General features: G+C 32.0%; 1 protein-coding gene across 8 annotated transcripts in view; it reads left to right on the top strand.

Moving 5' to 3' along the window:
* Positions 1-10,682, top strand: part of CNPY1 (canopy FGF signaling regulator 1) — a 205,814-nt gene extending 195,132 nt beyond the window's left edge. For 7 of the 8 annotated variants that reach the window (XM_029588475.1, XM_029588479.1, XM_029588476.1 and 4 more), the window contains 3 exons: positions 4,383-4,589; positions 6,454-6,550; positions 10,507-10,682. In XM_029588475.1, coding sequence (XP_029444335.1) covers positions 4,383-4,589; positions 6,454-6,550; positions 10,507-10,541 — 339 coding nt within the window. In that variant the 3' untranslated portion in view covers positions 10,542-10,682. Of the gene's footprint in view, positions 1-3,931; positions 4,066-4,382; positions 4,590-6,453; positions 6,551-10,506 lie in introns of those variants that run through there. The other variant, XM_029588480.1, reaches the window with a different exon arrangement.
* Positions 10,683-13,216: the final 2,534 nt, after the last annotated feature.

Here is a 13,216-nt window from a genome sequence, read left to right as displayed (position 1 = left end):
TGTTGTTAGAAATATGACTGTCTCAATTTACATTAAAAATTGTGGGCCTTGTTCAATAAGATTTTTCTTGCATTGGAGCAGAATGAGGAAAAGTCTTTTTTTTGAACAAGGCCCTTTGTCTTCTGTACCTCTCTTAATTGATTACATTGGCTCTGTTGCCCAAAAAGCGGGCTTTATAAAGGATATGATCAGTAAGGCTAAAACGTTATAATTTTTTTAAAAATGTTCTGGGTTTGTAGTTTCTGTGTGAATGAATACCTATATCATCATTGACTGAATCCAGATGTTTTACCAGTTTTCTCTTACATTCATAGTATTATACAAACCTTTTATTATGCCTCATTTAAATTCACTGCAATAGAAGGTTTGTAATTATATTATCTAATAAAATGAAACCTTAGAAGTGATTTGCATATTTTATGAAGAAATCTTATACAACAAACTCACAGTGGATTCAATTAACATAATAGCTAATTATAGATCCCATCAGCCTTTGGAGTAGCAGTGCATTCATGTTCCTTCTGTTCTAGCCTAGAGCAAAGAAGGTATGCATTTTTGCTGCTAAATACTGACTTTTAACTAATATTTAAAATGATTTGAACATCTTTATGGATGAAAGATAATAATTACAGCTCATTAAACCTTATATACAGTAAAAATGTATTACAGTTGTCTCAACTAAATCAGGGAAAAAGTTATACACATTTTTGCAATTTGGAATCTTAAGTGCTGACTCTGCACTATATATAGAGATATATACTAATAGTATTGATCCTAGCATTGTAATGTATAACCCATAGCTATCGAGTTTTATTCTTTATGCAAGTAAAATAATTGTCGAGTTTGAATTTCCATTGAAGAAAAAAATATTTTACAACATTAACGGAGATAAAATAAGAAATCAATATGTTAAGCATCTAGTAATTCACAGCTATGAAAAGTGTAATCCAGTGTATGTTGTTGGTTTGCATACTATTTCAAGATTTTCAAGTGATTCAAAATGTAAAAGTAGTTGCATGTTTATTAAATTAGCATTGTTTTTTAAATGTCATTTTTTTCGGGTGCCCTGCAAACTAAGAAGGAAATCAGTTTTGACTTACAAAGTAGATATGGGTTATATATGTATATTTAAGGTTAGATCTGAGAATGTTTCTAATTTTTTACTAGTATATCATTTAAGAAATAAGGTGTTCAAACTTTCACATTTTATGAAAGATAGCATTGGAAGTTTTGTCTGGGATAAAATGGCTTTCTCCCATTACAATGAGGGTTGTCTTTTCATTCATATTTTAATGAGGTTCGTATCACTGAGGAGCGCTTTCTCTGGGTGGAGAGCCATGTCTCCGGTATGATTACAATAGGAACTGCTCCGTTGACAAGCACCATTCAGAATCGCCACAGTAGAAAGACAGAGAGAGAATTTAGTTTTCTGCTACATTTTAAAATACTAATTGTTCTCTCTTGCTAATTAAACTTCTTTTAAAGAACATTTTTGAACCTCTGTATGTGTTTGGGATACTGCAACAAATATGCATTTGTATAATATGAATTGTACTTTTATTAAATGTTAGTATTAAAGAAGCAATATTTTATTTATATATATATATGTGTATATGTATGTGTGTGTGTGTGTATGTATGTATATATATATATCTATGTGTGTGTGCATAGTATATTTCTGTGTATGAGGTCTATCTAACACTCATTTAACTAGAATGTTTATTGTGATTGTAAGATTAGTAAGATCTGTTCTGTGTGTCAAGCGACCAGTGAAAGAATGGATTAACATTTGAAAAAGGCATTTGAAGGTCACATTCTTAAGAACAATCTAAAGACAAAAAGGCAAAGAGCAATCGTTCTTTAGAGTAAGTAAAGGATGATTTAAAAAAAAAAAAAAAAAAAAAAAGACTTAAATATAACATTATATGAATTTTTCTTTGCTTTTGCAAAGTGAAGTCAAAGAATAAAGAAGTTGGAGGTTTGGGTAAAAAGAGAAGAACAGGTTTTGGATTTTCAAATTTAGGAATATACCAGATACCATTAATTCTTTAAATATATGACGACATGCACATTTTTGTTTTGCTGAATAAAATGTTCTGGTTTTTTTACATGGGTTCCATTGATCCTATCATATAAATGTAATCTGCTGTCTGACCTTTCGGCGCTGAGGTAGTTGCATATGTCTTTCTGAAATAGTTGAAATTATAAAGTTCCTTGCTCTCAAGTTATTGCTGCTTGTATTTTAAGGTTGAGAACCTTATTTTTAAAAAGGTTTCTCCTCTAGGTGAAATGCTTTCATTTTATAATATAGCAATATTTTTGGGAGGCTCTGTAAGTTCCCAGTAATCAGCTGTTATAGAGCTAATCATGAAGCTACATTGTTTTTACTGTTTAAGATCCTCTTGTCTCCTCCATGATAGTGTAGAAAGAAGTTAATTGCTTGAAAAGAAACTAGAAAATCTTCATTTAAAAACAAATACAAAAATACTGTCTTGCCTATGTCATCATAATTGACTGTTTTTACTTGTAAATTGGGAGCCTTTTGAAAGCACCACAGTTTATAGATGGCAAGTAAACATTAAACAGAACATTCTTGTTTTATCATTGTCGCTATCAAGAACTGTATAGTTTATAATAAATTGGCATTGGCTCTATGTAGCTGGGAACACAGAGAAAAAGCTGATGCCAGAAAAACAATTGCCAATAAGAGAATTTGCAAATATGTGATATGGCTAACTTGGCAATAAACTAGATATTCTAAAGGATTTTTCCCATTTTGTGTGCATGGGAAAAAGGCTTAATATATAGGCCCCCTATGGTGCCACCATGGCAAAAAAAAAGTAACATTAAAAAATCCCAGAAAAATAATTCAAATACAAGTTTTATTAAATTTATCTATCAATATTCTTTGGTCTGAAAGTGACCTTCATCAGAGAATTTCAAATCACCTACTCACATTCAGAAAAACCTTGAAGTGGTGAAATTAAAACACCTTTTGTAGTTGAAGAATGTGTATATCACATGATGTAATTGTTTGTTCCTTCGGTAGTTTTTATGTAATATATATACTATTCGCTGGCTATCTTTTAGTATTTTAAACAGAAAACATTTTTTGTAATGTCTTTAATTTTCATATGCGTAGGCTGTGCGGTCTTCTATGTTTATAAATTAAAGGTTGACTTTTTTAAACCCTGCATTTTATGCTTCTTTCTACTTTTTAATGGGCCCTCTTTGTCCTTAAAGTTAAACTCAAAATTTGAAATAAAGTTTCAGAATAGAAAATACCTACAAGGAAAGATAGTCTTAATTTTAATTCCAGCCTCTATTTATCTGATTTGTGGCCAGATGGTGGTGAAGCAAGAAACCCCTTTGTGTCAATGAAGCACACATGTGAAAGTGCTTCTATAATGTAATCATTGAGACCGGAAGGGTTCATACTGTGTCTGAAAGGAGACAATAGAGCCTGGATATATCAACATTGCAGAAATCGGAGTTCATTTGAGATTCAGACCCTTTGAGTGTGGTTGTCATGAAAACTTCCTACTTTGATCAGCAGAGGGTGGAGAGAAAAATCTTCTAAAGGTCTAAGGATGCAGCACTGTTGTTTACTGTGCACTTGGCTTCAGTTCACGCCCCCTTCCGGAAGAAGCAGCAGAGATAGGAGCATCTTGCACCTTGACCGGTCTAGACGGAGGAGAGGGTTTTTTTGTCCCTGTTACCAAGGGCAGGGAATGCTCTTTGACCCTTGGAGCACTAACTGTGGAGACTCTCACTAAGTCTGTAGGTAGTGTGTAAATGTTCCTGCTGAATTTTTGTTTAATTCCAAGGGAAAGGGAAGCAGACAAAGACATGAAACAGCTGTTGTAAAATAAAGCTGAAATAGTAGAACCTGGGAGAAGTTACATTCTGTGAGCTACGATTTTCTTCACAAAACCCTTGGGAGGCATTAAACAGCTGCATCTAAGATGAGGAAAAGCAACTAGACAGACTTCAGTGCAAACGACTTTCTAGAACTGCTTCAACAAAAGAAAGAAAGTGTCTTAAGCCAAAAATCAGCCTTTTATGGTAATAAAATATCGACTGAAATATGATTTTAAGTTGAGCATTACATTTTCTTTTGTAATAAATGGCAGCTTATGTTTATAAATTACAATTTTTTTCCCTTTAAATGTAGTATATTTTTATTTGAAGTATTTTTGGAGGTATTAAACATTTTTTTTGGCGAGGAACTAACTTTATTACACTGGGATAACAGTTGTGCTGCTAATAGATTAATTACTATGTATTTCTGGAAAAAAATCTTTAAACATTTGTTAATATGAAACTGGAAATATTTATTTCCAAATTTTAAGCAAAAATATTTATTAAATTTGTTTTAATAGATACCTTTAGCAAAGTCTGAGAGCTACTTAACTGAGGTTTTGGAAAATATATGTGATAAAATGAATGACTACAGCCTTCACGTGGATCCTGAGACACAGCAGAAGTCCTACCAGAGATTTGCTCCAAGGGATGGTGAACAAATGGGCTCAATAGATTTCAACAATTTTCAGTTTAATCCTGATACTTCCAGTTCTTTGAAATTTGCGGTAAGCTGATGTAGAAAACTGGTCATTCTTTATGTCAAGGTAGTATTTACAAATATTTAATGGCAATCCCCTTTGAATGTTATAGCGTATTTAATGCTAATTTTAATATATGTCACAAGGGTGTTAAAGAAATATTCATACCAACATCATAGCATAATCTGTTATGCATTTATTCCTAATGCATTTTTTGTTTTGCTTTACAATATAGTGTGAAAAGTGTTCCTCTTTTACATGTGATTTAAGCAAGACTATGTTAAGGTGCACTTTAATTTTAAAGCATTAGCAGGTGATAATTGTAAATCAGTTTTTATTCTTACGTTGCAAAGTTTGAGCCACAAAATTTCAGAATATGATACATGGAAAAGTCATTTTTCTGGTTTTGAATTCATGAAAACTTTGAAAGGCCTCATCCAAATTACTTTGCTGCATAAAACTTGTGGGCCTCTATTATGCAGATTTCCTTAGCCACAGAAATGGTCAGAGACCTGGAAACATTTTTAATGCTACAGAAAAGTTATTTGGATCAGCTCAGGGAATATTCGTCTCTTTCCCATGGAGGTTTACTTCTGTGCATAATTTTTTCTACATTTCCAAATTACGCAAAATAGGGGCCTGAGTGCCTAATTAAATATGGTCAAATATGGCTAACTCTATTGAGATGATGATCTGAGTTAAAACAGAGCCACAACGGAGAATACATTCATTGGAAAAAGTAAGGAAAAGCTTGAGTACTGCCACTTATGTGCAGGGCGATTTTGTGTTTGTGCTCTCTCAGCATTATCTTAATTAGAACCTACATTTTATATGATACATTTTTTAGTTTTATAGACATGCAAGCTTTTAAAGACATTTTAAAAAAAAAATACTGAAAAACTGCCAGAAAAAAAGTTTTAAAAAATTAATTTAAGCTATCCCAGTTTTGTAGAATTTATTCTTGACATAAAATCAAGAAAGTAGGTCCATTTAGAAGCTTGTGTTTGTTTAAAAGTATTTTCCTGTGACATCTCGGTTTGAATGATAACTAAAATGAAGCATTGTTAACATTATTATTTAGGTATAATGATAAAATATGTGCATTGAAAGATATAGCAGTATGCTTTTTTTGTTCTTACTAAATTTCCTTTTCTTTTACAATGCAGTAAAGTTTTTTGATACTTTTTTAATCTGCTGATTTTTCTTCTCTTATAACTCATGATCTGTAGAGTTCTGTAATACTTTTATCAGAATTTTTTCAGTAGTCACTAAGGCAAGAAAGTATAGTGCAGTTTCTTTTTGTTTTTTCTTAACACTGAAGGGCACTAGTTATGGAGTTGTGTCATAGGTATTAAATGGGAGAAGAACTAAAATGGCTCATTCAAAAATAGAATTGCAGATTAGGGCATCATGACGAATTCAAAGGCCCAAATAGATATGTGCAGTCGATATATTTTTTTAATTTGTAGACAAGTATCCCCACCCTTAACAATTTTACAAAATAACTTTAAAGTTTACTTGCTGAGTAGATTTCCAATATTTCACTTCAGATTGTAGAAATTGCAGAAATGAACAATCTTGTTTATCACACTTTGTAATTGCTACTGAAAATAATGGCATTAGATTGAAAGTTTTGTGATTCTGTGATTGCTATTCTTTAGTTTTAAGATTACATTTTGGGTTAACTTCTGGAAGAAATCTTTCAGTATATGAGAATATTTAAAAAAAAAAAAAAATTCCAAGCATGCCTTTTCTTTACAGGCTCAGTAAAAATAAATAAATAATAAAATACTGACAATGTTAGTGGAAACAGGGTTTTCTGTATGTTATGACAGCACTGACTGAAAAGTTGTGTATAATTCTTTGAATGCTGTGTTTGTATACCTTCTAGTGCGAAAGTGTAGTGGAAGACTATGAAGATGAAATATTTTCACTTATTGCCCAGGAGGCAGACTTTCTGGCTGACAAGCTGTGCAGTGAAAAATCAGGTATTGTATGTGATACAACATATTATATCTGTCTCTCTCATTTATTTTTCACACATGAAATAATGTTCTGATCCTGCCTCATATACTGCTGGGGTGGGAAAAAATGTACACTGATTAATAAGCATTATCATAGCATGATGAAGTAAAATATTTTCTTGATCATTTCAGATTTTCATTTCAAATTGATCCTTCTCATATTGTAGATTTGTGTTCGCTATCATTAAGTGTTTTTAGTTTTAGATTGCAGAAGCATAAATCTTACATTTTCTTGCTGATGCTCAATATTCAGTTTGTGATTGGGAATAAAGTAATGGAAATACTTTAAAAACAAAAAAAAAGAGTAAAGTATTAGAAAAAAAAACACTAAAAGAAAATCATTTTAATACGTGTAATAAAAAAAAATATTTGTTAAGACTTATTGTACCTATTTAAATTCCATTGTTTTATAGTAGATTTTATTTGAACGTCTGTAATAGAAGGCAATATATTTTAGCTCTATTAATACTTTACGACTTAGAAGGACAAGGCCTTTATAATACATGTGTTTTGCAGGATAACAGCAATACCTTAGATAGCAATGAGCGGAGAATGTTCATTTCCCTACATGGCAAGGCATTGAGAAAGCTTAGACTTGTCCCTTATTCTAGGATATGAAACACATTCAGTTTTGGCCACAGTTTTATTAAACATTTAAAAAAAACTACATTTTCCCTCATAGGCCTTCATGTTAAAATCTACCAGCAACTATTAATATTTTAACATGAGTTGCCATGACTAATGAGAGGCATAATAAGTTACTAAGTTTTGGGATCCTCACAAACACAATACAAAACCAATGCATATCTTCAACTTATATAGCATAAATATATGTAACTTTATAAAAGAAATAATATGGGTACTGTTTTCAACTGAGTGATACAACAGATAAATATTACAGCACCTGTAGTACTAGAGATCTAGATAGGGATAGAGTATTGATTTTTAATGTAAAGGGTATTTAATATTACAGCTTAAGATATTAGTATCTAAAACTAAGTTTCAAATCAATATAGGTCTCTAAATATTCTTTATTTAAAATTACTTAATTTTATAGTATGTAATCTAAAAAGTTAACTTCTAGAGTAAAAGTTATAAAGTTCATAAATGTTTATTTTCACAAATCTCCATTTAAAAGAATTTAGGTTGTATTTGTCTTTGCAAAAAATAATTAAAAATAGACTTCCTTTTAATGCTATGCACACCTTAATTTATAGGATTTTATAAAGATTTTTAATTGGAAATGTTTAATTTTGAGGCTTCAAAAACCAGTACATTGCTAAAAAGAAATGTTTTCCAAAGACTTGTTTGATATACGAAATCTTAAGCAATAACATGAAAAATTGTCCTGAAGATGTGTCATACACAACTTCGTGTTGCATCTGTCACATTTTTTGGTCTTTATCTACCGTCATTTACTATGTTACTATATTTTATTATTTGTAGCTTCTGATCTATCTTAACCGTGTTCTGTATGCATCCCTGATACTATTTTGTGTGACATGAATAAAATTGTATATAAAAATCCATACAAACTAGTATAAAATGTTTAATTAGATGTGCAGTCTAATCTTTTTGCCCTTGAAATATTAAAAAATGAAAGGTTAGCACATCTTTGTAGCATATGTGTGTTAACTGTTAGTTGATACCAAAAAGTCCATGAAATTTATTACAGAAAAATGATCTATAATTGGAAAATAAAAGCATTTCACTTGGTCCAAACAAATGTCTTGATAAAGTTATCACAAATTTACATTACTATGAAGTATAAGTAAAGTGGCAGCCAAATTCAAACAATATTCAGCTATGCCCTAAGGAGATTCAGAAGGATCAAAAATAATGGGGCTACTCATAAAAGCCAACTTTTTCTTTTAGAATAGGCAGATGAAATCAAAAATTAAACACTAATATCTCTACATTATGAAGTATGAAAAATTCTTCTTTCAAATATTTTTCCCACGCGAACTGGAAAGAGACCTATAAATGTGTCTGCAGCTTTCAGTCTTTGTGCAGTAAGTATGCCATTCAGTGGTGAGATCTCTCATTTCCGATTTCTGCAGACTCCTCACTAACCCTGCTCAGAAACTGCACATCGTTATCTGTATGAAGAGGTTCTGATGTGTCATACATGCCAGAGTGGAGTCATTCATAGTATTCAGATTGCTATTTTATTTAACATAATTTATTTTCCGCACTCATACGTATTCTGTTTGAAAAAGAATCCTGGCTGGTGCACACTTGTTTTAGTACAATCCACAGTAAACTAGTATGTTCAAAAGAGCATGACCAGACATTGGGCTCTTTTCATTTTGTTTATATGTGCCTTATTTCTGAATGCATAATTTTAAAAATCCCATTGATCAAATTGGTCATATCTTTAAGACTTCATGAGGGAATTTAGCAGGGGATTCCAAAGATTGTTATTAAATTAAATAAGAATTGTCATTAAATTAAATAAGAATTGTCATAAACTGAATCTGAAAAGCATCAGTTTTTCACTTCTTTAGACTCAGACATACTATTATAGTATGCATGACATTATAAAGATGATTTTTAAGTTCAACAGATGTGAACAATCGTGACATTTTGTTCTTTTTATATTATACTCAAAATATTTGTATACTTTTGGGTACAGTATTACAATATGTTTGGATGGGCATGCACTCAGTAAATTTAAGAATTTCAAAGTGCTGTTTTGTATTTTAACATGTAGAAAGATATTTCTGCCAACAAGGAAACTGCTCAAGCACACATTATTGTTTTGATATTAAGCAAAATGTCTTGGGTAGTTTTCTCAATTCAGGCTCTCTTGCTATCCAAAACCACTGAGCCAGAGAATTGTTGGGCAGGCAAATGCACTTTGAAATATAAATGTTGGCTAGAAGATATTTTCCTTTTCACCGTGGTAGTCAGTAATGTATTCTGAAGGTCTACTCAGGAGTTAGTAATTGATTAGGTTCATAATATGAGGATAGTAAAGACAGAAAAAGGCAAAAGGGTCTGAAATGATTAGGCTCTGCTCGTTAGAATGGTGCACATAATTATTTCAGTCTTACCAGCTGAAGAACATATATAGCCAGAAAAATGTGAACGCCTTTGAAACTAATGGTGTGGTTAATGAAACATTAATTTACATCTGTATATTATACCTGATTTTCCAAAGCAAAGGAAGTCGATAAAGTTTATTACATAGTTCTATAGCTTGCAGAAAGTCACATCATATTTTCAAGCAACCAAGCATTGGTCACGTTGTAGTTCTAGTGGGCTAACTATATGTCCAAAAGAAATTGCTAAGTGGAGAAGCAAACTTCTTTTTACCAGAATGGATCTCAGTGAAGGAATTTTCCATTTTAATCTCTTCACAAGTAGTTTTTATCAAAATCCATGAGTAAGGAGGATATGCTAGAGAAAGAACCATTAAATCTTGACTCACATGTGTCATTACTTTGTGGATTGAAAGGTCAGTATATTTTTGGAATAAATAGCCTTCAGCTTGTCCATTGGAAATATTGAAAATTTGTTAGGAAGGAAATATGATTGACTAACAGGCCTTTTTAGCTAGTCATGTACACAGAGTGAATGAACGGCTGCAAATTTATAATCACTTTCTTGCTGAGCTTAACTGAAAAATGTTAATTTATAAAATTCTCTAAAATGGTTCATTTTTTTCCTTAAGTAGTATTTTACTTTTGCTCCAAATTCTGAATTTTGTCAGATCAATAATGACTTTCAGGGTGTCTGGTTACATGGTATATTTGTATGTGTGTGTATATATGGCAATATCTCAAACACGCCCATTTATATACATAACCAGATACCCTATCGGGCAATACAGCATATATATATTTCTGCATTATCTTCGTTTGCATGCAGTTTTGCTGTCTCTTAAAACCATAGTAATGAAATTATATGTTTTTTAGGTTATTGCCGAGCTTCTTCTCGCACTGAACTCTGAAGCAGAAACTAATTTGTGCAAAAAGAATGAAAAGCAGAAAAAAATCTCTCCTTTTGTACCTTAATATGAATTCAGTACTCTTTGCACCTGTATGTAGTATTTACACTTATATTACGTGTGAATAAAATCAAGTTTGATGTATTTTAAAATAAAAGCTTTGTATTATTTTGGCAATATTAGCGTGAACAAAACATGTATTGGGGAAATAACCATTTGTATCTGGGAAGGGGAGTAGTTTACGCTTTAGGCCTCTTTGATGTCCTCTACAGTCATGTATCATGATTGATATATATATATACCTCAAAAACCCAACTCCATCAAACTGATGCGTCATTTCAGGCTTTGTCAAAAATAGTCCTATAATGTCATCAATGCAAGCACAAGAAAGTTTTCAGTTTGGACTCTTGTGAGTTATTTCTAGTATGTGCATCTGGAAAGTATCTTAATTTAGAAGTATTCCTCGGGTAAAACGTTTATTTAATAGACAATGTATTACAAAAAGTGAAAGTTGTGTTGTACACAAATCACTATAGTTTATGTTTAGATATTAACAGTAAATACATTACAGTATACATTTCAAATTATAGAAACTGTCTCTAAAAATAGTACAAACTGGAAAATTTTAATAAACATTAATTTTTCTTCGGAAGTAAAGGTAGATATTTCTGAATCGCTATTTTGGTGGCTGTGGTTCAAAGGACCACATATATTTAAATTAAATCGAACATTTTAGAAAAAATATTTCAAACCAAATTGTCATTCATATTAGATAGAAAATAATGAATAGATATATTTCATCTCACTATATTAATCAAGACCACTATATGAACGTGTTCATTGTTTCTTTACTTGATCAGGCCTTGTTACTGAGACCACTCAAGTTTTAAGAATATTGCTATTTTAGTACCTTATTAAAAGAATCTATTTACCAAGAGGATTTATTTGGATTTTTTTAAATTTACTAATGTTAACTATGATATTAAGAAGGTAAACTATCTCTGTAGAGGTTCTGTTGCCCTCAGGGCTTAAACAGGTAGGAGAATTAGTGGCCTGAAGGCCTTGCTGTCATCCCCTCTGTTATACTCAATAATATCAGTATATATAAAGCAAGTATAATCATATATGAATGTTATGGTGTCTACTGTTTTTCCTTTGAAGTCTGATTGGAGTATCTTCCACCCTCTGCTCCATTTTACTTTCTAAGTACGTTCATTGTTCAAATGTTGTAAAGGGGCCAATTTACTAAAGCATGTTTAAAGCTAATGTACTGTTAACACACGTTAAACATATTTTAACATATGTTTATTAAATGATTAACCTTTAAAAGTCGTATTCATCTTAACACACTTGTGTTTTAGTCTGCCTTAATATTGTTAGAATTAGCAAGGATTACTGCAGTAAAAATATTAATGAGTTGCTGGTTGATGCTTGCTGTGTTTTTGCAGCAAAGTGGAAAATATCACATTGCCAAATATAAATGAGTAGATGAAAAAAACTTTGGCATGGTTTTTGCGATGCAAACCTGAATTAGAAATGAGAAACTATCGAGATTGAAGGGGAAATGGTTGTCAAACCAAGTATATTTGAAAGCAGAAGAATAGAATCTTAGACAGTAATCATTATTCTGAGAAATATGGTGGTGATAAATTGTTTATTGACCATTTTTTGTAATGGTTATATAAACTTAGAAATTGCTATGTATCTGATTGCATAGAGTCTGCCTTTATAAAGGTTTGGCAAATATCTTGACTTTTTATGGCTGCTTTTAGGTAGAAGATGTCAATAAAAATTTTAATGTATTTTTAATATATATATATATATTTTTTTTTTTTAAATACATATTAGAGATGTTGCATGCAAAATGTTTTGTTAATATTAAAATTGATTACCATAAATGCAAATCACAATAAGCAATGAGTTTTGTGTTAGCCCACTAGCTAATGCAAAAGCTTAACCAAGCTTTGGTACAATTTTTTTGCTTTAGCTGCATGCCTAATGCAAAGCTCAATCATCTCTGCGCTCCCTAAACCTATTCTCTCCTCCCGCTGCCAGGTTAGAGGCATGGTCCTCATGTGATGACCAACCCCACCCCATACCCAGGCACCCTCCCTATCCATAGTTCAAGACCCTCCCCATGCTTTCCCTATCAGCTGCTGTCTTCAAGCTGAAGAGGGCAGGAGAGAGAACTCTGGCTCTATCGTGCAAAATGGCACGGGCAAACCTCATGAAGTCCTTTGCCCTCAAGGTCATGTGAGGTCAGCTGGTGCCACTTTACATGGCATCTTAGGAGTCCTCTCTTTTGTCCCCTTCAGCTTGAGAATAGCAGCAAATAAGGTACATGTATTGAGGGGGGTGAAATCCTGCCCTGGGAGAGAACGCCAGTATGTGTGGGGTGTCAACCATAGCTTGCGTGGGCGGTGATATTGTTTACATTGTGCCTTGTAATGGTTACTGCTGGTGATGTATTTACCTCCCTTAAAACTCTGATGCCCCATAGCACATCAGGAATTTCATAGTATTTTGCACGAAATAACACCCACGTTAATATGCATTAATGGATGCTTTTAATGCCGTTTAGTACATTGTCCTTTTACCTGGATTTCTTTCAAATTTCAATGATAGTCCCTATTGTGAAGCCAAAACAACCTGCGGAATGACCAATAAACTAGTACTAG

Source organism: Rhinatrema bivittatum, chromosome 2 (genome assembly GCF_901001135.1).
Source record: "Rhinatrema bivittatum chromosome 2, aRhiBiv1.1, whole genome shotgun sequence".
Lineage (NCBI taxonomy): Eukaryota > Metazoa > Chordata > Amphibia > Gymnophiona > Rhinatrematidae > Rhinatrema > Rhinatrema bivittatum.
The sequence above is the reverse complement of the archived record's forward strand: the minus strand, read 5'-3'. Positions and strand labels throughout refer to the sequence as shown.